Genomic DNA, 24,180 nt, shown 5'->3' on the forward strand with positions numbered 1-24,180 from the left:
CGGGCTCTGAAGTTAGGGGCGCGCCCGCTGCTAGGGGTTTGCGGGGGCTTCTCCCGGGTGCGGAAGGCCAGGTACGACGCGGCAGCGGGCACACCCCTCGGGGCCCGTGGTCACACACAAACAGCTCTGTCGATGGACTCGGACCATCAACTCCAAACATGGGGAGACAAAATGGCGGCCGTGTCTCCGGCCGAAGCCACATACGGGTTCCGCGGCACTCAGGACCTACAACTCCCAGAGTGCTCTTGGTCGAAAGTGGGAGGGCGGGGAGCGCGCTAGCGTCCCTCGATGTGGCGCTGGGCCCTGTACCCCGCCCCCTCCCAGCCGAAACCCTCTGGAATACGTGGCTCGCTGCGGTCCGCTCACCCGCCCTTCCTCGCACTGGCCGAAGGGATTCGTAGTTCATTGGTAGCGGTGTTGACGCTCCCTCGGGTCTTAAGAAACTACAGTTCCCGATGTGGCTTCGGCGCCTGCGCACAAAGCCGCAGGGCGTACTACGGTTCCCGGCGGTCCCTGCGACGCGCGCGGGTGCGTGCTGACGCGCTCAGTTGGTCGTGCTGACGTGCAGCGCGGCCCAGGCGGGGTGCGAGTGGCGCAGTCGGAGCCCGCTGCGGCCCCTGAGGAAGCGAGGAGGCGTCGGTGTCGGCTGAGGCGGGCGGACCGGCGAGGCGAGGCGGCAGCTCCAGGCCCCGAGGGACTCGGGAGCTTAAGCAGCGGCAGCACCTCTCCCCCTCAGAGGCGGCGGGCGGAGGCGGCGGCGGCGGGTGAGAGGGTGAGGGAGCGCGCGAGCCGGGTGGGGGAGGGGCGGCGGCCCCCGGCGCGAGGCCAAAGCGCGCGGAGAACGGTCCAGGCCGCCGCGCGCACGCGCGTTCGCCGCCCCTAGCTCACGCGGACGCCCTCGCTTGCCTGCCTCCCCTCCCCCCCTCGCTTTCGTTCGGTTCCTGTCGCGCGCGGGCTTTTACTGCCTTCCCCCTCCCCCATGGCAACGGCTCGCGCCGCCGACTGCTCTCGGGTTCGTGCGCGCTCGCGACGAGGAGGGGGGAGCGCGCGCCTCGGCTTCTCGCCTCCCCCACGCTTGCGGCCGAGGAGGCCCTCCCGCGGCTGCCCCTTCCGACATTTTCTCGGCGGGGAGGCGGCGGGGGCCTGTCCCCGGATCTCTTCCTCCGAGCCTCTCCGGCCTCCGGCTTCCCCGTCCCTCCCGGGGGCCTGCGGTCCGGCGCGGAGCCTCCCAGACTCTTGGGCGCCACGCAGCCCCCTCCCCCATGTCTCAAGGCCGAAAATAGGCCTTGGCGGCCCCGCCGCTGCAGGCAGGCCTGGGACTAGGTGCCCCGCATATTGGGGCCCTTCGGACTCTTTACTGTTTGTCTCGAAGCGGTAGGGAGAGGAGAGCTGCAAACCTTGGTTTTTTTTTCTTTTTCCTTTTTTTTTTTGAAAGACGTGTTCAGCCGAGGTACATAAAGATAGATCATGCGCTTCTCTTTCTCTTAAATTTTTTTTAGTTTTTCACTTTTTCGCTGTCTTCTCAAAAGTTGTGTTAAAGCTGGGGAGGCCGTAGGAGCCCTTCCTTGGGAAGAAAACGCTGGGCGCCGATTCAGGCATTATTTGGCACCCAACTCTTCCGAGCCTTCGTTTCCACTCAGGCTTATCTAAGATGTCGTCTGGACCAAAAATGTAAAAAGAGCGTCTCGTTGTCTTTTAAGTGTGTGGCTTTAGATCTTTTCTTGAGCTAATATTTAAAATTTGGGGGTTCCCCAGTGTCCGCTTAGCTACCGAAATGCCCCCTTACTGTGCGCCTATGTCCATTTTTCTGCACACCGACCTCGTTTTTGGTGCGTTTCTTTTCTTGAGTATTTCAGTATTGAATTTCCAGATTCCTTTATATTTTTTTGTTAGTTTGGCGTCGTGATAAAATTCCCAACAAAAGAAATTCTGTTGTCTTGCTTTGCAGCTTATTTTTATTCTCTGACTTTAGCTTGGATAACTTGTGTACTCACAGCCTGTGGACCCCAGTTAAGAATGCTTGTTTTATAAACTTACCTGGTTTTGGTGATTTCTCTGTTTGTTGGTGTTCCCCTTTGGTGTTTCCTTTTAGTGTTTTTAGGACTGCCTCCGAAGGTGTGGGCTGTTATTGGGGGGGGGGGGGCTTGTTCCCTGAAAGTTCTACAATTCGTTGTGTTTTAATACCCTTTCCTTAGCAGCTACCGGTTTTCCCTCCTAAGGGAGTGGGAGGATTTTTGTGTGAGGTGGTATGGAAGTGTGGGTGAATGGTTAAGCTGAAGAATTAATTGTATGTCAGAAGCATTCTGTAAGGGAGGCAGAAATTAGGTGGGGTTTAGAGAGGCAAAGAAGGACCTAAGTTTAGAGTGGGGAGGATTGGTATTTGAGAAAACAAAAGTGAAGTCTAGAAGGTAGAGAAACTGATTTCTTGTGCTGTAAAGAGATTTTCCCTTTTTTGGGTACATTCTATTTTTCCTAGATGTAGCCTTATTTGTCACTGCTTTACCTTAGTGTGGTTTTCTCTTATTGTTTTTAGTCCTCTTGAGTGCTACTGGGATTGGGCAAGGATCCAGCCTTTAGAATTTGGGTATAGAGGTACAAGCAGTTCTGGAATTGGGCAATTTTCCTTCCATTCACTGTCTCCCCATACTTAAAATTTTGTTGTTTTACATTCTTTGAGGTATTTGTGTACTCTTTTTTTTATTCTGGAATTTTTAAATTAAAGAGTTTCTTTTTATCCAATTTTATCTCTCTCAATCTCTCCACTGTTCGTTGGGTTTTGTCTTGGGGTAGTTTTCCCTCATATTTAGGCTTTTTGAAGCTGTCTTGGACAGAATGAGATGGGAGAAGAAATAAAGTGTATATATAGGGAAAAGGAATAGAGTATGTATAACTAAGAAATCTAACCAGAAGAATGGGGGCTTGAGGGCTCTTCAGAGCCATGTTGGGGTTGGAACAGGTTGAGAGGATAGAATTTGGTAGAAGGTATGGAGATAAGATGAGAGGGATAAGGCAGAGCTGGAAGAGAAACTCTGGGAAGTGAGATACAGGGGATTGATAGGGAAAGCTGATTGATGTTAGTGAAGGGGGGGTATAGAGAGTGAGGGGACTTCTGAAGAAGTTTAGGGCAAGGAATGTAGAGGGTATGGGAACAGTTGGAGCGGAGGAGGCTGATTTGATGTATTCAGAGCATTGAGTTGAAAACAGGTGATGTTTACGAGGAGCTAATGAGACTTGGGTGAGCTGCAAATCATGTAAGAAATCCTATTGGGAAGGAGATTAAAGGAGTAAGATACCAGGTGGGGTAGTTGATAGGAGGCTTTGAAGTATTTGGAATCAAGGAAATGGTCTCTTACCTCTGGGAGGTAAAGTACAAGAGGATTATGTATATAAGGTTCATATGTTTCTGATATGCATAGTGGCCTTTATTCTTGAGTGTGACTTGGCCTATGTCAGGAACAAATCAGTCCACCTGTTCAAATACGTAGGGGATTGATTAGTCTGTTTTGTTTTCATAACAGGGTAGTCTGAAATTCTCAGGTCAGGTCTTAGAAGGATCTTTGAACTTGGATTGTGGGACTTAGTTGCCACAGATCTGTGGTGGTTGTTGTGCCGTATTTGGAGGCCTCAGTTACCAGATGTTAGGGATTAGATTAGTTGGTGGAGACATCACTTGTGCTTATTGGGGCTAAAGGAGAATAAAGAGTGTGGAGAAATTTGAGAGAAATGGATTCTCGTTTTCTTAGGGTGGAAAAGAAGAACGTCTAGGTGCAAACAAAAATGGAAATAGCTCTTGCACTTTGGGGAAAAGGCTGTAAGAGCTGGGCAGTGATTCTAATAAAATAATGGGAAGGGTAAGAAAGGGGTTTTTTTTGTTAGCAGACTAGGAGGATTACGCGGCTAAAGGTGGTTTAGTGTGGAGATTTCATGTTGAAACAGGGATGAAGGAGAACAAGGATTTGGGTGGTGGTGAGTGGTTAGTTTGGGGTCAGGGGCCTGACCCGTGTTTCCCCGCTCCCCCTCAGGAGCGGTGGTGCCCCCCCCGGGCACGGGGCCATGTACAACGGGATCGGGCTGCCGACGCCCCGGGGCAGCGGCACCAACGGCTACGTCCAGCGCAACCTGTCCCTGGTGCGGGGCCGCCGGGGTGAGCGGCCTGACTACAAGGGAGAGGAGGAACTGCGGCGCCTGGAGGCTGCCCTGGTGAAGCGGCCTAATCCTGACATCCTGGACCACGAGCGCAAGCGGCGCGTGGAGCTGCGATGCCTCGAGCTGGAGGAGATGATGGAAGAGCAGGGGTGAGGGGAGGGCTGGGGGAGAGCCAAGCACTGAGTGAGTGCAGAGCTGGGGGAATTAGGTGGGGTATAGGGCTCTTAGGACTGGTTGAAGAGGCCTGGAGAGGAGTTGTAGGACGGGAGGAGATAAAGGAGCTAGCAAATGGAAAGGAGTTAAGGGGACAGCTCAAGGTGAGAGGTGAGGAAACTGTCTTCGAGAAGAGGAAGCCTCAGGGAGTCTTTATTATTTAGGTGAAGGCACATGGGGAAAGAGGGGAGCCATAGAGAAAAATGTGCTTTAAGGGGAGAGGTGGGAAAGCAGGTACCAGAGAAGACAAGAGCTAAGGTATAAGCTGACAGGTGATGTCATTGGTAGAGAAACGGAAGGTAAATGGATTTAAGGATTGAGACCTTGGAAAGTATGGAAGGCAGGAAAACAGGAATTGGAATAATATCTGGATAAAAGGGGATCATGGGTTGGGTAGGGAAGTGAAATTTTGGAAAAAGGGGCACAATCAGGCTGAAGACCTTGTAGAGCAGTGGTTTTCAAACTTCAGCAGTGGCACGCTTTTTATACAATGTACCTTTGGAATCTCAGGAAATACCTGTTGTTGAAGTTGGGGGGAGCACCTGGAACTCTGCTTAACTTTCCTCTTTTGGCCCCTGGAGTGTAGCATGTTTAAAATCCACTGTTCTAGAGGCTAAAGTAAGTGGAGAGAAGAAAGATAACAGCCAAAGATCAGAAAGATTTAAGAGAAAGGCCCTTTGGGTGACAGTGAGTGAAAAGTTTTATGTGTGCATGGAAAGGGAAGGGATCCTCCTGGGAATGAGGAAACTGTAAACCTGGGACTGGGGAAAGTGCCTTGTCAAGCTTTAACCTGAAGGGATTTGTTCTTTAGGTACGAGGAACAGCAAATTCAGGAAAAAGTGGCTACCTTTCGACTCATGTTGCTGGAGAAGGATGTGAACCCTGGGGGCAAGGAAGAGACCCCAGGACAGAGGCCAGCGTGAGTGTTTTCACTGTTTCCTCTGGACGCTAAATAGCTGCTTCTGTTATCCTCTCGTTGTACCTTGTACTTTCTCCCTGCTCTCATCTTCTTGTCCCAGTCCCATTTGGCTGCCTACAGTTGTGTGAATATGACTGTGTTCTTTGCCAACTCCTTCTGACCTTTGCCTTTTTTTCCCTCTTAGGGTAACTGAGACTCACCAGTTGGCAGAACTGAATGAGAAGAAAAACGAGCGACTCCGCGCTGCCTTTGGCATCAGTGATTCCTATGTGGATGGCAGCTCTTTTGATCCTCAGCGTCGTGCTCGAGAAGCTAAACAACCAGCTCCAGAGCCTCCCAAACCTTACAGGTACTCAAGGCCAAGAAACACATGTCAGCTGCTTTTCTCGATTTTAAGTACTCTTTGTTTGTATTTGTGGGTTTTTTGGGTTTTTTTTTTCTGTTCTTTGTGGGGTTTATTGAACAGTTTCTTATCAGACTGTTTAGATTTTGTTGTTTTGAAGTTGAAATGTCTAAGATTTGTCTTAACACTCACCCTGCCGCTTACCATCTTTCTCCAAGCCTTGTCCGGGAGTCCAGCAGTTCTCGCTCACCAACCCCAAAGCAAAAGAAGAAAAAAAAGAAGAAAGATAGAGGACGGTAAGTTAGTTGGAAAGTTACTGTAATAGCCAGTGAACCAATCATGTCGTTTCCGTTCTCTTTCTGGAAGTAGTTCTTGGAAGCAGGTGAAAGTTGTCAGATAAGTCAGGGAAGAGGGAGTTACCATTCAGATTTCAGTCAGAGAATGAATATGTATGTTTCTTCAGTGGGGAAGGGTTGATTCTGCAGTTTTGCCGACTAAGAACTAACCAGCAACGTCTTAAATTGGATTTTCTTTTTCATTTTGAGACTTGTTGCTTTATGCTAGAGGTACGTAGGCCTCTTGGAGAGTAAGTCAGTCTGAGACATTGGTGCTATGTTTTTTTTTGTTTGTTTGTTTGTTTTTTTAAGAAGCCTCTTTTGGGGGTGAATTGTAAGTGGGAAGGTCAGGGAAGGAGCCGAGCAGAATGACTTTGTTTTTGAATCCATCTTTAGCAGGTCAGAGAGCAGCTCTCCTCGACGAGAGAGGAAGAAGAGCTCTAAGAAGAAGAAGCACAGGTATGAGGTGGGAGTACGTGGAGTGATTGGAGAGGCTTGATGAGTCCAGGCATAGGTATTGGTTCATGTTTTTTTTCCCCTCCCTTCCTCTCCCTCTTAACAGGTCAGAGTCTGAATCCAAAAAACGGAAGCATAGGTAAGACCTTTTTGGGGTATAAGGGGCATAGTGGCACATGGAACGGTGAGCCAGGTTGGCCTTGCCTGTTCTCTAGGGGGTTTCTTGGAATATAGCTCAATTCTTCTATGTTGCATTGTTAATAATTCCCTGTTTCTTTCCATTTCACTTTTGATTTTATTCTAAAACGATGATTATTTTTAATAATCTCACTTTCATTTGTCAGGTCTCCCACTCCAAAGAGCAAACGTAAATCTAAGGACAAGAAGCGGAAGCGGTGAGTGAATTTAATTGGAGGGTAATTTGCTTAGCAAGTAGGTGAAGGCTACCTGGTGGGGAATAGGGGAGAATTAGTTATGTCCTTGACTGATGATGGAGGGTTGAGAGATGGATGAGGAGAGTCCAGTACAAGTATGATAGCACCCTGAGTTGCGGCGGCCTTCCTTCAGGTCTCGAAGTACAACACCAGCCCCCAAGAGCCGCCGGGCCCACCGTTCAACATCTGCTGACTCTGCTTCCTCTTCTGATACTTCCCGCAGTCGGTAAGGGGTGGTCCAAGAGGAAGGGAGGGAGAGGGACTTGTGGGTTAATCAATTTAATATTTATTGAGCGCCCACGGTGTGCTAGGCGCTGCACAGACCATTCGGAAGACACGGTCCCTGCCCTCTAGGAGCTGACAGGCTAAAGCAACAGGATGGACAGACATATACATTTCCCCTTCTCTTTTTTTTTTTGTTTTTGTGTTTATTTTGTTATTTTTTGTTTTGTTCTGATGTATATGGACTGCCAGAATAGGGGGGGTGGTGGTTTGTTCGTGGTGTCTGGGGGAGGAAGGAATCCTTACCCTGGCTTCCTTAATCGGGGAAGGCTTCCTGAAGGAGGTGGGCTCAGAGGTGAGTTGTGAATGAAGTGGGTAGGGAATGGGCAGGGTGGAGGGTTTGGGGAGGTTGGGGGAGGTGAATAAAGGGGTAGAGGGAGAACGTTTTTGGGGACTGTGTTGGGAAGAAAAGGACCAAAGTGAATTGGACTTGAATTTCTATGAGTGGTTTGAGTCGTGTAAGAGAAGGCTTTTTGGAAGAGGGTTTGTATAGTCAGGAAAGGTGGATGGGAGCTGGGGAGGGGGTTCTCTGTTCTCCCCTGAGCTGATTTCCTTCCTCTTCCCTGCCCTCAATTACCTTCCTCAGGTCTCGAAGTGCAGCAGCAAAAACCCATACAACTGCCTTGACTGGGCGAAGTCCTTCCCCTGTTTCAGGGCGTCGAGGGGAGGGAGATGCACCTTCTAAGGAACCAGGTACCACCAACACAGGGCAGCCTAGCAGCCCAGAGCCCTCTACAAAGCAGCCTAGCAGTCCTCATGAAGACAAAGATAAAGACAAGGAGGTATGTCACTGAGTTAATGGATGTTTATTGGGTTGCAGGGTTAGGATGGGTTTTTGAAGTGAAGAAGGGAAGTGAAGTTTTTGAAAGACCTGAATTAGTTCTTTTTTATGCACTTCTCATTTATCAAGATCTGTTTTGCATCTGCAAGTTTTTTAGAATTATTTCTTTCAAAGTGGCCTGGTTATTAATAGGTTTTACGTTAATATCGTTTTATAATTTTATGTACAACTTGGGCAAAAGGTTTTTTAAAAATTGTATCTAGTTTCACTACTTGTGATAGCTCTAGTTTTTTTATTTTGTTAAATGTTGGTTGTAGCTAACTAGGAGTTTTCAACCCACTTGGGGTGCTGCCTGCAATTTGAAAACACTACTGTATTTGTCTTTTCAGTACCTGTCATCTTACGGTTATTCTGATTGAGCTCTATTCATGATGTTTTCTTGCTTCAGCTATTACATAAATTGCTCTTTGCTAAATTCTTAGCTCTTTTGTCCATTTTCCATGTCATCCAGAGTTACTTTCTCTAAACTACAAGTTGGTCACCACAAAAATTTTTCCTATTTAAAGCTTTTATAACTTGGTTTCCTTTTTTGTAGTTCACCGTAGTCTTGTTTACATAAATCATGTCAAACCTTTGCTTTTGTTCTTTTATTTCTGTATTCTTTTTGAAGGATGAAGTCAGATGCCTCCCACTTTGGGAAACCTGCTTTGTTTCTCCATTTTAAAAAAGTGTCTTTTTTTTAACATTGCCATGGCATTTTGTTGTGGTTGTTACCAAATGTCATGCATTAGTTGTTTGCATTGTGTTTTTTCCTAGATAAGACTTTTAAAGTGACAGCTTGTCCACATTTTCGTGTTTTCCCTATTGTCTTTTTATATGATCTTTTGTTAATAACGGCGTGTGGTCAGGAAAGGGACCAGTTAGCGTAATGGGGTGTGTAGAGAAAAATTTCATTGGGAAGGGTGTTGGGCTCTTACAGGTGATAGGAAGTTTTCGTGCTCATGTTCCTATCCATACTTTTTTTCCCCACTCTTAGAAATCTGCAGTTCGACCTAGCCCCTCTCCGGAAAGGAGCAGCACAGGCCCAGAACCACCTGCTCCCACTCCGCTCCTTGCTGAGCAACATGGCGGCTCCCCACAATCCCTTGCAACAACCACCTTAAGTCAGGAGCCAGTGAACCCCCCATCTGAGGTTTCCCCACCCCGGGGCTGTTCACTACCTAAGTCTCCTGAGAAACCGCCCCAGTCTTCTTCAGAGAGCTGCCCACCATCCCCTCAACCTACCAAAGTTTCTCGACATGCCAGCTCTTCCCCCGAAAGTCCTAAACCTGCACCAGCTCCTGGGTCCCGCCGAGAGATTTCTTCTTCTCCCGCATCCAAGAGTCGCTCACATGGCCGGGCAAAGCGGGATAAGTCACATTCTCATTCCCCTTCTCGAAGAGTGGGGAGGTCCCGTAGCCCTACCACTACTAAGAGGGGACGATCTCGGTCTCGAACCCCTACCAAGAGAGGTCATTCACGGTCCCGGTCCCCTCAGTGGCGTAGGTCCCGGTCTGCACAGAGGTGGGGACGATCCAGAAGCCCCCAGCGACGTGGCCGCTCTAGGTCTCCTCAGCGACCAGGCTGGTCTAGAAGCAGAAATACCCAGAGAAGAGGCAGGTCTAGATCAGCAAGGCGAGGCAGGTCACACTCTAGATCCCCAGCCACTAGGGGCAGATCTCGTTCTAGAACGCCAGCCCGTCGGGCCAGGTCTCGCTCTAGAACACCCGCCAGGCGGAGATCACGATCCAGAACACCTGCCAGACGTAGGTCTCGCTCTAGAACACCAGCCAGGCGGGGCAGGTCTCGCTCTAGAACACCTGCTAGGCGCAGATCTAGGACCCGATCACCAGTACGACGGAGGTCTCGTAGCAGGTCACCAGCCAGGAGAAGTGGCAGGTCACGCTCTAGAACCCCAGCCAGACGTGGTCGGTCACGCTCTCGAACCCCAGCCAGAAGAGGGAGATCTCGGTCTAGGACACCCGCAAGACGAGGACGATCTCGGTCTAGGACACCCGCGAGACGAGGACGATCTCGGTCTAGGACACCTGCAAGACGAAGATCTCGTAGTAGAAGTGTAGTTAGACGGGGAAGATCTCACTCAAGAACACCACAAAGAAGAGGCAGGTCTGGTTCGTCATCAGAGCGGAAGAACAAATCCAGAACGTCACAGAGAAGGAGCAGGTCCAACTCAAGCCCAGAAATGAAAAAATCTCGCATTTCTTCAAGGCGGAGCAGGTCTCTCTCTTCACCACGGTCCAAAGCAAAATCTCGCTTGTCTTTGAGGCGAAGCCTTTCAGGGTCATCTCCATGTCCTAAACAGAAGTCTCGGACACCACCAAGGCGCAGTCGCTCTGGATCGTCCCAACCAAAAGCTAAATCGAGAACACCACCAAGACGAAGTCGATCTGGTTCTTCTCCTTCTAATCAGAAATCTAAAACACCATCAAGACAGAGTTGTTCCAGTTCATCTCCTCAACCTAAAGTCAAGTCTGGAACGCCACCGAGGCAAGGGTCTGTAACAAGTCCCCAGGCAAATGAACAATCTGCAACAACACAGATACAGAGCCGTTCAGAATCATCACCTGACCCTGAGGTGAAATCTACGACTCCTTCAAGACATAGCTGCTCTGGGTCCTCTCCTCCTAGAGTGAAATCTAGCACACCTCCGAGACGGAGCCGATCTGGGTCGTCATCTCCACAACCCAAAGTGAAGGCAGTAACGTCACCAATCCAAAGCCATTCCGGCTCCTCTTCTCCAAGTCCTAGCAGGGTGACATCTAAAACACCTCCAAGGCAAAGCAGATCAGAGTCTCCTTGCTCCAAGGTGGAATCTAGATTGTTGCAAAGACACAGCCGTTCTAGGTCGTCCTCACCAGATACCAAAGTGAAACCTGGAACACCACCAAGACAAAGTCACTCGAGGTCTACTTCGCCATGCCCTAAAGTAAAGCCCCAAACTCCATCGGGGTACAGTCTTTGTGGATCAAAGTCACCATGTTCCCAAGAGAAGTCTAAAGACTCATCAGCACAAAGTTCTGGATCCTTCTCTCTCTGTCCAGGAGTAAAGTCTAGCACACCACCAGGAGAGCTGTATTTTGCCGCCTCCTCTTTGCAACAGAAAGGACAATCTCAAACTTCACCAGACCCTAGGTCTGATACTTCAAGTCCAGAAATGAAACAGAGTCACTCTGAGTCTCCATCTCTGCAGAGCAAATCTCAGACACCTCTTAAGGGTGGCCGGTCCAGGTCCTCATCTCCAATCACTGAGCTGGCACCCAAATCTCCAGCAAGACAAGAAAGAAGCGAATTATCAAGTCCTAAGCTAAAATCTGGAATGTCTCCTGAGCAGAGCAAGTCTCAGTCTGACTCTTCCCCATATATTGCAGTGGACTCTAAGTCTCTTCTGGGGCATAGTAGATTGGAGCCTTCTGAATCGAAAGAGAAGACAGTCTTACTCCTTCAGGAGGATATTACTGCATCATCTCCTAGACCAAGGGACAGATCGAGTCCTCTTCCAGTGCAGGATAAGCCTGATTCCTCACCAGTACTCAGAGAGATGCCTAAAACCCCGTCAAGGGAAAGAGGTGGTGGTGTTGGATCATCTCCAGACACAAAAGACCAAAGTGCGTTAGCTAAGCCAAGCCAAGAAGAGGAGTTAATGGAGGTGGTAGAGAAATCTGAGGAATCCTCAAACCAGGTTCTCTCCCATTTGTCTCCGGAACTTAAAGAAGTGGCTGGAAGTAACTTTGAATCATCTCCTGAAATAGAAGAAAGACCCACTGTGTCTTTGACTCTTGACCAAAGCCAGTCGCAGACTTCTTTGGAAGTAGAAGTCCCTGCAGTAGCTTCAGCTTGGAGTGGGCCACATTTTTCTCCAGAACATAAGGAACTGTCTAATTCTCCCCCGAGGGAGAATAGTTTTGGGTCACCTTTAGAATTCAGAAACTCAGGCCCTGTTGCAGAAATGAATACTGGATTTTCTCCTGAAGTTAAAGAAGATTTGAATGGATCTTTTCCTAATCAGCTGGAGACAGATCCATTTGTAGACCTGAAAGAACAATCAACAAGGTCCTCTAGGCGCAGCAGTTCTGAGTTATCCCCAGATGCAGTGGAAAAAGCTGGAATGTCTTCAAATCAGAGTGTTTCTTCACCAGTACTTGATGCAGTACCCAGAACACCATCAAGGGAAAGAAGTAGCTCTGCATCTCCTGAACTGAAAGATGGCTTACCCAGAACCCCTTCGAGGAGGAGCAGGTCTGGGTCTTCTCCAGGACTTAGAGATGGGTCTGGGACTCCTTCAAGACACAGCCTATCTGGGTCCTCTCCTGGAATGAAAGATATACCTAGAACACCGTCCAGGGGGAGAAGCGAATGTGATTCTTCTCCAGAACCAAAAGCTTTGCCTCAGACTCCTAGGCCAAGAAGTCGTTCACCATCCTCCCCAGAGCTCAACAACAAGTGTCTTACCCCCCAGAGAGAAAGAAGTGGGTCAGAATCCTCAGTTGAACAGAAGACTGTGGCTAGGACTCCTCTTGGTCAGAGGAGTCGATCTGGATCTTCTCAAGAACTTGACGGGAAGCCAAGTGGATCCCCTCAAGAAAGAAGTGAATCAGACTCTTCTCCAGATTCTAAAGCTAAGACACGAGTACCGCTTAGAGAAAGGAGTCGCTCTGGATCATCTCCAGAGATTGAGAGCAAATCCCGACCTTCTCCTCGGCGCAGTAGATCTGGCTCATCTCCTGAAGTTAAAGATAAACCAAGAGCAGCACCCAGGGCACAGAGTGGTTCTGATTCCTCCCCTGAACCCAAGGCCCCTGCCCTTCGGGCTCTTCCCAGACGAAGCAGGTCAGGTTCATCAAGTAAAGGCAGAGGTCCTTCTCCTGAAGGAAGCAGCAGTTCAGAGTCGTCTCCAGAACACCCACCCAAATCCAGAACTGCTAGAAGAAGCTCTAGGTCGTCACCAGAGCCTAAGACCAAGTCCCGTACTCCACCTCGCCGTCGCAGCTCTCGATCATCTCCTGAGCTGACTAGGAAGGCCAGACTGTCTCGTAGAAGCCGCTCTGCATCATCCTCACCGGAGACCCGTTCTAGAACTCCTCCAAGACGCCGAAGAAGTCCTTCAGTGTCTTCCCCGGAGCCAGCTGAAAAGTCAAGATCCTCACGCCGCCGGCGCTCAGCTTCATCCCCACGTGCTAAAACAACTTCAAGGAGAGGCCGTTCTCCTTCACCAAAGCCTCGTGGGCTCCAGAGGTCCCGTTCGCGCTCAAGGAGGGAGAAAACCAGAACAACTCGACGTCGAGATAGGTCTGGATCTTCTCAGTCAACCTCTCGGAGAAGACAGCGGAGCCGGTCAAGGTCTCGGGTCACTCGTCGGCGGAGGGGAGGCTCTGGTTACCACTCAAGGTCTCCTCCCCGGCAGGAGAGTTCCCGAACTTCTTCCCGACGCCGAAGAGGCCGTTCTCGGACACCCCCGACGAGTCGGAAGCGGTCCCGCTCACGCACCTCACCAGCTCCTTGGAAACGTTCAAGGTCTCGGGCCTCTCCAGCTACTCATCGGCGATCCCGGTCCAGAACACCTCTGGTCAGCCGCCGTAGGTCCAGGTCTCGAACCTCACCAGTCAGTCGGAGACGATCAAGGTCCAGGACATCAGTGACTCGACGAAGGTCTCGATCCAGGGCATCCCCAGTGAGTCGAAGGCGATCCAGGTCTAGAACACCACCAGTAACCCGCCGTCGATCAAGGTCCAGAACACCGACACGTCGGCGCTCCCGTTCTAGAACTCCGCCCGTGACCCGAAGAAGGTCTAGATCTAGGACTCCACCAGTAACCAGAAGGCGATCTCGAAGCAGAACTTCCCCTATCACTCGCAGAAGGTCGAGATCCAGAACGTCCCCAGTCACTCGCAGGAGATCTAGATCTCGCACGTCTCCGGTAAATCGAAGGAGGTCCCGCTCTCGAACTTCTCCAGTGACACGCCGCCGATCTCGGTCCCGAACACCTCCAGCTATTCGGCGCCGCTCTAGGTCTCGGACCCCACTGTTGCCACGCAAACGTTCTCGAAGTCGCTCTCCACTTGCTATCCGCCGCCGTTCTAGATCTCGTACTCCGCGAACAACTCGGGGCAAACGGTCCTTAACAAGATCTCCTCCTGCCATCCGAAGGCGTTCTGCATCTGGAAGTAGTTCTGATCGTTCACGTTCTGCTAGTCCTCCGGCAACAAGGAATCATTCTGGTTCTCGGACACCTCCAGTAGCGCTCAATAGCTCCAGAATGAGTTGCTTCAGTCGTCCTAGTATGTCACCAACACCTCTGGACCGCTGTCGATCACCTGGAATGCTTGAACCCCTTGGCAGCTCTAGAACACCGATGTCTGTCCTGCAGCAAGCTGGTGGCTCCATGATGGATGGTCCAGGTCCCCGAATTCCAGATCACCCAAGAACATCTGTGCCAGAAAATCACGCACAGTCTAGAATTGCACTTGCCCTGACAGCCATCAGTCTTGGCACTGCTCGGCCGCCTCCATCCATGTCTGCCGCTGGCCTTGCTGCAAGAATGTCCCAGGTTCCAGCTCCAGTGCCTCTCATGAGTCTCAGAACGGCCCCAGCTGCTAGCCTGGCCAGTAGGATTCCTGCAGCCTCTGCAGCAGCCATGAACCTGGCCAGCGCCAGGACACCTGCCATACCAACAGCAGTGAACTTGGCTGACTCGAGAACACCAGCTGCAGCAGCAGCCATGAACTTGGCCAGCCCCAGAACAGCAGTGGCACCTTCTGCTGTGAACCTTGCTGACCCTCGCACCCCTACAGCCCCAGCTGTGAACCTAGCAGGAGCCAGAACCCCAGCTGCTTTGGCAGCTTTGAGTCTCACTGGCTCTGGCACACCCCCAACTGCTGCAAACTATCCCTCCAGCTCCAGAACACCCCAGGCTGCAGCCCCTGCAAACCTGGTGGGTCCTAGATCTGCACATGCCACAGCTCCTGTGAATATTGCCAGCTCAAGAACCCCTCCTGCCTTGGCACCTGCAAGCCTCACCAGTGCTAGAATGGCTCCAGCCTTGTCTGGTGCAAACCTTACCAGCCCCAGGGTGCCCCTCTCTGCCTATGAGCGTGTTAGTGGCAGAACCTCACCACCGCTTCTTGACAGAGCCAGATCCAGAACCCCACCAGGAGGCCCAGGTTCCAGAACCCCACCATCTGCCCTGAGCCAGTCTAGAATGACCTCTGAGCGGGCTCCCTCTCCTGCCTCTAGAATGGTCCAGGCTCCCTCACAGTGTGTTCTCCCTCCAGCTCAGGATAGACCTAGGTCCCCTGTGCCATCTGCTTTTTCTGACCAGTCCCGAGCTTTGCTTGCCCAGACCACCCCTGTAGCAGGGTCTCAGTCCCTTTCCTCTGGGACAGTGGCCAAGACCACGTCCTCTGCTGGTGACCACAATGGCATGCTCTCTGGCCCTGTCCCTGGAATGTCCCATCCTGAGGGTGGGGAACCACCTGCCTCCACGGGGGCCCAGCAGCCTTCTGCATTGGCCGCCCTGCAGCCAGCAAAGGAGCGGCGGAGTTCCTCCTCCTCCTCCTCCTCCAGCTCCTCCTCTTCGTCGTCGTCGTCCTCGTCCTCTTCCTCCTCCTCCTCTTCTGGTTCCAGTTCTAGCGACTCAGAGGGCTCTAGCCTTCCTGCTCAGCCTGAGGTAGCACTGAAGAGGTGAGGGGCTTGACTTTTAGAACTGTTTCTACGGGGCAGGTTCTGGGGATGGGTGGTGGTGGGGAGGGAGAAGCCCTTTCCAGAGGTTCTCTGCTCTTTGAAGAAGGTATGGGGACCTTGACCCTTAAGCTGGGGGTAGAAGAGAATGCTGGGGTGGGGGCAATGGGGGGAGGAATGGGTCAGATAAAAGTCTCCAAAGGTTCATTCTCTAGAGGATAATGATGAGTTTTCCGTCTCTACAGAGGACAGAACTAGAGGAAATGGACTTAATTTTACAGCAGGAGGGATGGCAGTTAGACCTCAAGAGGAACTCCCTGGGCTGGAAGGATCTTCAGAGGTCATCCCATCCCTCTCCCTGCCTCCAGGCAGGACGGCCCCTCCCCCAGCCAACCCGCGCACACAGGGGCCTCCCCAAACTGTGGCTCTCCATGGAAGGAGACCACCCAGCTCGCCTTCCACACCTGAGCCCAGGGACCTTATTTCTCCATCAGGGACATTCTTGAGGTTTAGCCTTGATCCCTTGTGCTGCGGGCCCCAGCCTGTTGCTTGTGTTAGCAGAGGTTGGGTCAGCTCGGGGCCACTGCTCTCCAGAGAATGCACTCACTGGCTCTCAGCTTGGAAAGCGCGCAGGGCCTTTCTGCGGCACCCCTCCCCCACTGCCGTTCCTACAGGCCAAGGAAGGTAGGGTTGGGGCTGGGGCAGCTTGTCTCCTGTGACACTCTGCTTCTCCCACAGGGTACCCAGCCCCGCCCCAGCCCCAAAGGAGGCTGTTCGAGAGGGACGTCCTCAGGAGCCGACCCCAGCCAAGAGGAAGAGGCGCTCTAGTAGCTCCAGTTCCAGCTCCTCCTCCTCCTCTTCCTCCTCCTCCTCTTCTTCCTCCTCCTCTTCCTCCTCCTCCTCCTCCTCCTCTTCCTCCTCCTCCTCCTCTTCTACTTCTTCCTCCCCCTCCCCTGCTAAGCCTGGCCCTCAGGCCTTGCCCAAACCTGCAAGCCCCAAGAAGCCGCCCCCTGGCGAGCGGAGGTGAGTGCTGCCTTGCTTGAGGTGGAAGGGGTGGGGTGAGACCCTGGGTGTGAGATCCCTGCTGGGAGTCTCAGGTGGACTGTGGTCTCTGGTTATGTGGGAGGAGTTGGGCTCTCCTCTCCCTACCACCTTCGTTGTGCCCTGTGGTGGCAAAGGGCTGCACCATCCAAGTGGGTGCTCCAGTCAGAATTGTGGAGTCCTAGGTTCCTTCCTCTCCCTGCCCCTGACATGCAGCCTGTTCCCTGCTCCCAGGTCCCAGGGATTCTAGCTTTTAAATCTCCCTATTGCTACTGCCAGGGCTCTGGTCTGGCCACCGTCATCTTCTCCCGACTCTGTCCACAGCCTCCTCCCTGTCTTCCCTGTCTCCACGCCATTCTCTTCCACACGTAGCCAGAGGGATCTTTCTAAAACGCACATCTGGTTACTTCCCTCCACTCCACAAATCCTTCCGGGACGCCCTGTGGCCTGCAGGATAAAGCCCCACCTCTGCGGGAATGGCGTGTGAGGCTCTTCACCAACTGGCCTTGCCTGCCCTGTGTTCTCCTCTCCTGCCCGCCCCCACACATGCCCTGTGCTCCAGCCACACCCAGCGCCTTGCAGTCTAAGGAGAACCCCATGCCTTTGGACATGCTGTTCCTTCTGCCTGGAATTCCCTTGTCCGCCTGGTGAACTCCTCGTTCTGCAAGACTCCGCTCAAACAGCACCTTCGAGAAGACTACCCTGCCCCTTCCCTGCCCCATGTCCCCTCCCCCCGGGTCCCCAGACCCGTGTACATCGGTCCTTGTGGGGCTGCTTCCCATACACGGGGCCAAGTGGGCCTTCCGTGGCCTGCCTTCACCACCAGACTGAGCCCCTCCAAGGGCAGGGACTGTCTTTATCTTTGCATCCCCCGCTGCACCCCATGCCCTGCCCGTTGGGGCACTCGGTGGATGGTGTGCGGGCGGATGGGTGAGTGAGCAGACAAAGGTGGGTCTGAGGCTGGCCCTGTGTGGTATGAGGTTTGGTGGTCAGGACCTGGGGGGTGGTCCTGAGTGCCGGCTGGTGGGTTTGGAAAACCGTGGTGCTATGGGGACTTACTCTGCTCCCCAGGTCCCGTAGCCCCCGGAAGCCAATAGACTCCCTTCGAGACTCTCGGTCTCTCAGCTACTCGCCTGCGGAGCGCCGCCGCCCCTCACCCCAGCCCTCACCACGGGACCAGCAGAGGTAGGGCCTCCTGTCGGTAACCAGCCCAGCCTGCCCACCATCACTCTGAACGGTTTTGAGGCCCGAAGGTGCCAGAGGTTGGTGTTGCGTTGTGTGTGGTCTGATGTCTGCCCTGTGTTGTTGCAGCAGCAGCGAGCGGGGTTCCCGCAGAGGCCAGCGTGGGGACAGCCGCTCCCCGGGCCACAAGCGCAGGAGGGAGACACCTAGCCCCCGCCCCGTGCGGCACCGCTCCTCCAGGTGCGTCCTTACGGCACTCAAGTGCCAGGTTCCCTTCTGCGTGCCCCAGCGCTGGCTGATCTCTGCACTGACTGTCCCTTTTTCTGTTGCAGGTCTCCTTGAATTTTTCTGGGGGGAATTCCACCATACCCCAAGTTCTGGAGCTACAGGGAGTGTCCCCTTTCCCCAGCAGAGCCATGGGGAGGGGTCCTTGTCTGCCCCCCTTTGAACCCTGGCAGCATTTTGGGGGAGGGCTCTCTTTTTTCCCTCCCCCACTTTTTTCTTTGTTCCTGTGAAATGTTAATCTCCGTGAGTTTTTCCTGGTTCATGTTTTGGGGGGTTTGGGGTGGGTGGGAATGAGAATGGGAGTTGCGGGAGGGGAGGATACAGTTGGGGACACCCTGGTCTTGAGTTAGAAAGGGCCTGGGAGGCAGTGATGCCCCCTTTTACCTGTAAGTTCCTGGGGGGTCGGTGGTTTGGAACTTGCGAACCTGTGTGTGAGGTGTTCCTGGAAGGAAGGGGCAGGAGTGGAAATTAGTTGGCCCCTACTGCTCCCCGCCCCTGTGAGGTTGTGGCCCCTCCCCCAACTTTTCTTCACGTTTCTTAAAGGCATTTTGGTTTTTTAAAATCTGTACAGCAAGAGCAACTTTTTCTGTCAAATAAAAATGAGAAATGCAGGAATTGGGTCTGTAGATGGTTTATTAGGGGTGGAGAGAGAGCTGTTCTCTTACTGACTGCCCCCCTCCCCCCAGTGCACTCTGTTGGCCTCAGAGGACCTGTGTTGGGTGGCTCTAGGCTTGGGTCCTCCTCCATGGAGCCCAATCTAAAGCCAGCATACGGGCTGCAGCTTACTTTTGCTCCTTCGCTCAGAAGCTGCCTGGGAGCCTGCCTGGTGGCAGGAAGTCATTAAAGGAACAAAGCCTCAAACCTTGGGTCTCCAGGCTGAGCAGAAGGCTGGCCTCGGGCTCTGGGTTCCTCCCAGTCCTGTGTCAGTGGCCTCAGAGGGGCAGGCTGGGGTGGGGGTGGTTGGCTGGGCCCACAGAGCTTGACCAGAGAGAGTGGTCTCTCAAGGTGGCCTAGGCAAGCAAGGGGCTGAGGATGAGCCTTGCAGGGGAGCAGAACCATCCCAGGGAAGGTGATGCCTTAGGAAAGGGTGCACAGAAAAAGGCAGCAACCAGGCAGACACCCAAATCTCGTTTATTGGGGGGGGAGGGGCGGCACCGGGGGTGGGCCCCAGGCCCTCTCACTGGACCGCTTGTTCATTGGCGCTGCTTCCTGAGTCCTGCGGCTTCATCACATCGGGTAGCTCAGGTGGGCTGGAGAAAGGCTCGATGCGCAGGGCTTCGAAAGCTTCATCTGGTGGACAGGGGGGGTGGGGAGAGCTGGAGGGAGCAGCCACCTCTAGCTTGTAGGGTCCACTGAGCAAATCCCACCTCTGCAGACTGAGTCCCTTCCACGATCCTACTAGAAGGTATTCCATACCTATAGGCCCAACCTGGACTTCCCATCCCCCAGCCCACCATCCGAGTCCTTTTCCTCACCCGTCACACCTACCAGTGAGACTGCACAGACCCCTACCCGGAACCTCTACCATCTCCTTGTTCTGTTCCACGCCACCTCTCTTCCAAGCACAGATTATTTTTTAAAGTTCAAACCAGACTGTTCTTCCCCTGCTTGAAACCTTCCAGTAGCTCTGCATCACTGTGAATAATTGCCCTTTCTCCACCCGTCTCCTGTGCGCCCTGTGTTCCTACATCAATCTCTTCCCTGCCTCAGGGCCTTTATATTTGCTGGTCCCTAGTCTGCCACTCTGAATGGCTGGTTGTCTGGGGGCGTTCAGGGGGTCAACCCAAACATGACTCCTCAGAAAAGCCTTCCCCAGCCGTTCTACACAGACAGTCACCGCGTCCCAGTACCTGTGTGCTGTGCAGGAGCATTTACTCATCACTCACCAAAACGGCCGTTTCTTCGACCAAGCTGCTTCCCCCACTAGAACAGCAGCTCCAGAAGGCCCCATCTTGCCCCTGTCAGCGCAGAGCAGATGAGCCCCACTTCCTAACCTTTCTCCTGCACTTCTCCCAGCAGGGAGGCTTCTCTCCACCTAGCTCAGGGTTCTCAACCAGTCAGGCCCCCACAGGAGAGCCGGCCATGTACCGCAGCAAATTTGGTTGTCCTAACTTGGCAGAGTGGGTAGCTGGCCATCTAACAGTGGCCAGAGATGCTGAACAGCCTGCAACACACAAGACATATCACACGGAATTCTCTGACCCCACATGCCAATGATGCTGACTTAAAAGACCCCTGGCTCAGCTTCACTAATTCATCTTCCAGGTCACAATCTGCAGTGACAATCTTATCTTCATCACATCTCTCATTTTTAGTTTGTTAAATCTAATACCATTTAACACTCGATTTGACTGAGCAGCCAGTTTGGGGTAAGTTGTGTCTTGCCCTTCCAAAAACTATGTAAGGAAAACAATTACCCACGAAAAAGTGCATTTTTGCAACAAAAGTAGCACATGGGAGGACCAAAGAACAGCCTGTCCAGTCCATATTGTGTCTTCTATCAAGACTGCAATCCCCTGCCCCAGTGGTGATGCCACCTAGGGTCTAGTAAGCCCCCCCATTCAGTGCCCTAACACAGATTATAGGGAAAAACAAACCCCCCTCCCTGTGTTGATTTTTTCATCAACAAAATAGGCCTACTGACATCTCCCAAGAGTCCCTGCAAGCCTACAGAAGACTGCCTTTCAGAGGAAGCAGAATGGGAGATGTGCTTTCAGTCCTCACCTGCCCCCCTCAGAAGGTCGCCCCTGTACAGAGCCTAACTGTATCAAGTCTGCACCAGCTGTGCGCCTGCCTTCGTATCACTGAGAGGGTCGGGGGACCCCTGGGGAAGGCCCCTAAGACTTCCATTTGCTGAACACCCTCAGGCCAAGACCTGGGGCACATGGGGGCTCACACCACCTGTGAGGCTGGCCTAAGTGTCACAGCCCTCCATGGAGATGGGAACTCCAGCCAGGAGGACTCAGGGCATGAAGCAGCCGCCCAAGGACACAGCTGCTGAGACCCGGCACAGTGATCCTCATGAAATTCCGAAGTGCGGCCAAGGTTGTACACTCCTTCCTCAACCCTCACTACAGTGTTCTCAAAAGAAGCCAGAAAAGTCCTTACTTATCAACCGAATTTACTGAGCCATCCACACAAGCCTGGGTCCACAGCTGCAAAAACACAGTACAACCCCTGTTCAAGTTTCTAGGAACAGAAATTCAAACCTCTCTTTCTTGGGGGAAGGAGATATACTGAAGGGCAGTGAACCACCCCCAAGCTTGGGTTTTTAACATTGGGCAGGGGGCATGTGGTTCATGAGAGCAGCCCCTGGGACAGGCAGGGACTGCACATGAATTCCAGATCTGACAGCCCCAGCAAGTGACCTAATTTCTCCCAGACGCAGTTACTCATCCTTGAAATGGGCACAACACAAGTCTGGCATGCACAGAGATGCTGCGGGATTAAGTGACGCCCTGCAAAGACTGCCTGGCAGGGCGCCCAGCTCAGACAGGGTCCCAGCAATCTGTATCTGAACCACAGCTCCCCAGCTGACTGCCAGCAAGTCTCAGTTTCCATGTCTCCAAAGTGGGGACAGCTGTGCTTCCCTCTTAGGGTACCGACTTTTAAATGGAACAACGGAAATAAAATGCATAGTACAGGACCCAGTACTCAAGACCTCTGTAGCAGAAGCTGGTATTGTGATTAAGGATATTTGAATCCCTCATGAAATTTCTACAAGCACCTCCTTTGCTTTTTTTTTTTTTCCTTTGTGGGGAAACAAATACACTTATCTCATGCTGCCTGTGCTTTGTGGACTAGGAAGACACTACCCCGGAGGCTGGGAGGAACAACAGCGGCTCCGCAGTGACCCCTTTCCTTGGCTGTTTTCGCCCGGCCCGGCTGCCCCGCTCACCTGCTCGGAAGGCCAGCCCTACAGTGGCTGGGGCCTGCGGCCGTGCCGTCTGACTAGTGAAGCCACACTCTCCCAGTGTCTTGCCGTCATCCAGAAGCTGGTCATCCTGAGGGGAGAGGCAGGCAGGGTGTTGGGAGAGGCCCCAGGAGGGCTGAGTCCCAGACACTTCCCTGGTCAGCAACTCCCCTGAAAGTCAGAAGAGGGAAGATAGATGGCCCCAAGTGGCACCCAGGACCACCCCCAGAACATACCAAACACAATTTCCAGGGCTACACACAAGATTTCCAAATCACAACCTCCCAAGGTAGGGCTCTGGAATGTTGTCGTCTCCCCCCTTCCCCCGGCCAAGGCTCCAGGTGATCCTAATTTCAAGAGTCAGTGCCCAGTCTGTCCGCGGGCAGACCTGATCTGAATCCCAGCTCTGCCACACTGGACAAAGCGGTTGATCTTTTTGATGCGCAGTGTATCTGTAAGATGGGAATTACTGGAATTCCCAACTTGTCGGGCGGCCAGGAGGTTTCAGTGAGCGAAGCAGACCCAGAAAGCGCGGAATACAGGACATGGAAGGAGCACGGGCAGCAAGGAGGCCCCCCTGGACACCGCGCAGATGAAGCGCTCAGAGACTGAGGCTCAGTTTGGAGTGAAAGGCCAGTTTCTAGCAGAAACCAGACCAACGCACTTAGGTGAGGGGCCCACGCTGCCGGCCGCCCGAATCGGGCCAAGACGACAGGCTCCCCCACGAAATCCAAAGCCCCAGGCCATCTTCGCTACGTAACTGCAGCTGGTCTGAGGGGGAAGGACGGACTTTGAGAGCAGCTGCAGGAGCTTGAGGAGTAATGAGCTCGCTGGGTGGAGGCCTGCTGGGCCGCTACTCACCCCGACACCCTCCGCTTGTCGGTGGTAAGGCGTGGGGATGAAGGGCTGCGCTTCTGACGGGCCCGTGGGGGGCTAAGGGCAACAGGGTTCAAAGCCCGACTCTGCCGCTGACCTTGGGCCGAGCGGCCACCTCGCCCAGCCTGTTTCCCCAGCCCGCCGCCGCGGGGATGAGACGCGCCGCCGGCCCCCTGCGCAGCGCCCAGGCCCCCCCGCGCGCCCCCCGGGGCCGCCCCTCCACCGAGCGCCGGCACCGCCTCGCCTCCACGCGGGGGAGTTCCGGCCACTGTTTACACCAACGACGCGGCCGCCGCGCAGCGCCCGCCCCGGGCCGCACCTTGTACAGCCGCTGCTCGTCGGGCGGCCGCTTGAGGATGCCCTCGACGATGCGCTTCAGCTCGAACACGGTGCTCGACTCCTTGGCGTCCGTGAAGATGGTGGTCTTGTGGCGCCGAATCATGAGGAACACGTCCTGGGGGCGGCGGGCCGGCGTGAGCGCGGAGCCCCCTCCCCCAAGGCTGACCGCCCCCAACCCAGCCCCGCGCGGCCCGCCGCCCCCAACCCAGCCCCGCGCGGCCCGCCGCCCCCCGTCGCCGCCCGCCACCCCTCCCCCCGCGCCCGTTCACCATCGCGGCGGCTGCCTGTCCCCCCTCGACGCGCCGGCGCGGCCGCGCTCCGCCCCGTTCCCGGCAGCCCGCGCGCCTCGCCCCAGCGTGCCTCGCGCCCGGCGGCCCCGCCCCGCCACCGCCGCCATTTTAAGAGATGCGCCTGCCGCTCGATCCAACTGCGCGTTCGGCCGCCATCTCGGCGCCGTGGCGTGGTGGGCGTGGGGCAGGGGTCCGGCGCGGCAGGTGACGGCGCCATCTTGGGAGTGGCAAAGCTGAGGCGCCCCTGTTGCGGTCAGCGGGTGGTCTAGGCGCATGCTCGGCCCTCTGGGGGGGAACGTTGGGGGCTGACCTGGCGAGTGCAGAGTACCCCCACGTCCCAGGGAGGGTCAGTGAATGTTGTGCATCTTGGTCATTGGGGCGCAGGACTTTTGCGTGTCAACGACCACCGGGGCTGCTGTGTGTCTGCGGGGGGGAGGTCTGCTTATAACTGAGGGGCTCCCTGGCCGCCATTTTGAGGCGGTGATAATTCTGGACCTTCCGGCTGCCCCCATGGGTGGGCTGTCCCCGTTTCCACGTCCACCCTTGGCTGGGCTTTGTGGCCGGGAAGGACCCCAGGAAGCTGTCGTGGGTGTTAGGGAGTGGGCCAAGGG

At 53.7% G+C, this 24,180-nt stretch overlaps 3 protein-coding genes across 7 annotated transcripts; 2 read left to right on the forward strand and 1 right to left on the reverse strand.

Moving 5' to 3' along the window:
• The first annotated feature begins 1,636 nt into the window (after nucleotides 1-1,636).
• LOC123783218 (serine/arginine repetitive matrix protein 2) lies at nucleotides 1,637-7,264 on the forward strand. Its single transcript, XM_045783801.2, has 10 exons — nucleotides 1,637-1,671; nucleotides 4,023-4,295; nucleotides 5,171-5,278; nucleotides 5,463-5,627; nucleotides 5,840-5,917; nucleotides 6,353-6,415; nucleotides 6,519-6,551; nucleotides 6,757-6,807; nucleotides 6,980-7,072; nucleotides 7,158-7,264. Exons 1-10 carry the CDS (start codon nucleotides 1,652-1,654, stop codon nucleotides 7,198-7,200), a joined length of 927 nt encoding a protein of 308 aa, XP_045639757.2. The 5' UTR covers nucleotides 1,637-1,651; the 3' UTR covers nucleotides 7,201-7,264.
• A 415-nt stretch (nucleotides 7,265-7,679) lies between these two features.
• LOC148110549 (serine/arginine repetitive matrix protein 2-like) lies at nucleotides 7,680-18,766 on the forward strand. Of its 2 annotated transcripts, none has more exons than XM_087853404.1 (6): nucleotides 7,680-7,910; nucleotides 8,946-15,646; nucleotides 16,382-16,666; nucleotides 17,756-17,869; nucleotides 17,996-18,106; nucleotides 18,199-18,766. In XM_087853404.1, the coding sequence occupies exons 2-6, from the start codon at nucleotides 10,152-10,154 to the stop codon at nucleotides 18,206-18,208; spliced, it is 6,015 nt and encodes a 2,004-aa protein (XP_087709530.1). In that variant the 5' UTR covers nucleotides 7,680-7,910; nucleotides 8,946-10,151; the 3' UTR covers nucleotides 18,209-18,766. The 2 variants fall into 2 exon arrangements, with proteins under 2 accessions (XP_087709530.1, XP_087709533.1); XM_087853407.1 differs by lacking the exon at nucleotides 7,680-7,910 and adding an exon at nucleotides 15,889-15,983 and having other exon boundaries at nucleotides 15,507-15,646.
• A 500-nt stretch (nucleotides 18,767-19,266) lies between these two features.
• ELOB (elongin B) lies at nucleotides 19,267-23,681 on the reverse strand. Of its 4 annotated transcripts, none has more exons than XM_087853456.1 (4): nucleotides 23,549-23,681; nucleotides 23,260-23,394; nucleotides 22,050-22,155; nucleotides 19,267-19,546 (listed from the first exon to the last, which is right to left on the reverse strand). In XM_087853456.1, exons 1-4 carry the CDS (start codon nucleotides 23,549-23,551, stop codon nucleotides 19,329-19,331), a joined length of 462 nt encoding a protein of 153 aa, XP_087709582.1. In that variant the 5' UTR covers nucleotides 23,552-23,681; the 3' UTR covers nucleotides 19,267-19,328. The 4 variants fall into 4 exon arrangements, with proteins under 4 accessions (XP_087709582.1, XP_087709579.1, XP_045639758.1 ...); XM_087853453.1 differs by having other exon boundaries at nucleotides 19,267-19,549; XM_045783802.2 differs by having other exon boundaries at nucleotides 19,267-19,441; nucleotides 23,549-23,680.
• Nucleotides 23,682-24,180: the final 499 nt, after the last annotated feature.

This window comes from Ursus americanus, chromosome 2 (genome assembly GCF_024610735.1).
Source record: "Ursus americanus isolate L20-20 chromosome 2, mUrsAme1.1.p, whole genome shotgun sequence".
NCBI classification, from domain to species: Eukaryota; Metazoa; Chordata; class Mammalia; order Carnivora; family Ursidae; genus Ursus; species Ursus americanus.

Excerpts from the sequence above, each read along its gene's own strand:
- LOC148110549 (XM_087853404.1), top strand. The coding sequence starts at position 10,152 with ATGAAAAAATCTCGCATTTCTTCAAGGCGGAGCAGGTCTCTCTCTTCA. Across the intron at positions 15,647-16,381 it reads CCTGAGGTAGCACTGAAGAG|GGTACCCAGCCCCGCCCCAG; the intron begins GTGAGGGGCTTG and ends CTTCTCCCACAG. Across the intron at positions 17,870-17,995 it reads TCACCACGGGACCAGCAGAG|CAGCAGCGAGCGGGGTTCCC; the intron begins GTAGGGCCTCCT and ends GTGTTGTTGCAG.
- ELOB (XM_087853453.1), bottom strand. Across the intron at positions 22,156-23,259 it reads ACGAGCAGCGGCTGTACAAG|GATGACCAGCTTCTGGATGA; the intron begins GTGCGGCCCGGG and ends CTCTCCCCTCAG. Across the intron at positions 19,550-22,049 it reads AGGGCTGGCCTTCCGAGCAG|TAGGATCGTGGAAGGGACTC; the intron begins GTGAGCGGGGCA and ends AATACCTTCTAG.
- LOC123783218 (XM_045783801.2), top strand. The coding sequence starts at position 1,652 with ATGTCGTCTGGACCAAAAAT. Across the intron at positions 4,296-5,170 it reads GAGATGATGGAAGAGCAGGG|GTACGAGGAACAGCAAATTC; the intron begins GTGAGGGGAGGG and ends TTTGTTCTTTAG. Across the intron at positions 6,552-6,756 it reads TCCAAAAAACGGAAGCATAG|GTCTCCCACTCCAAAGAGCA; the intron begins GTAAGACCTTTT and ends TTCATTTGTCAG.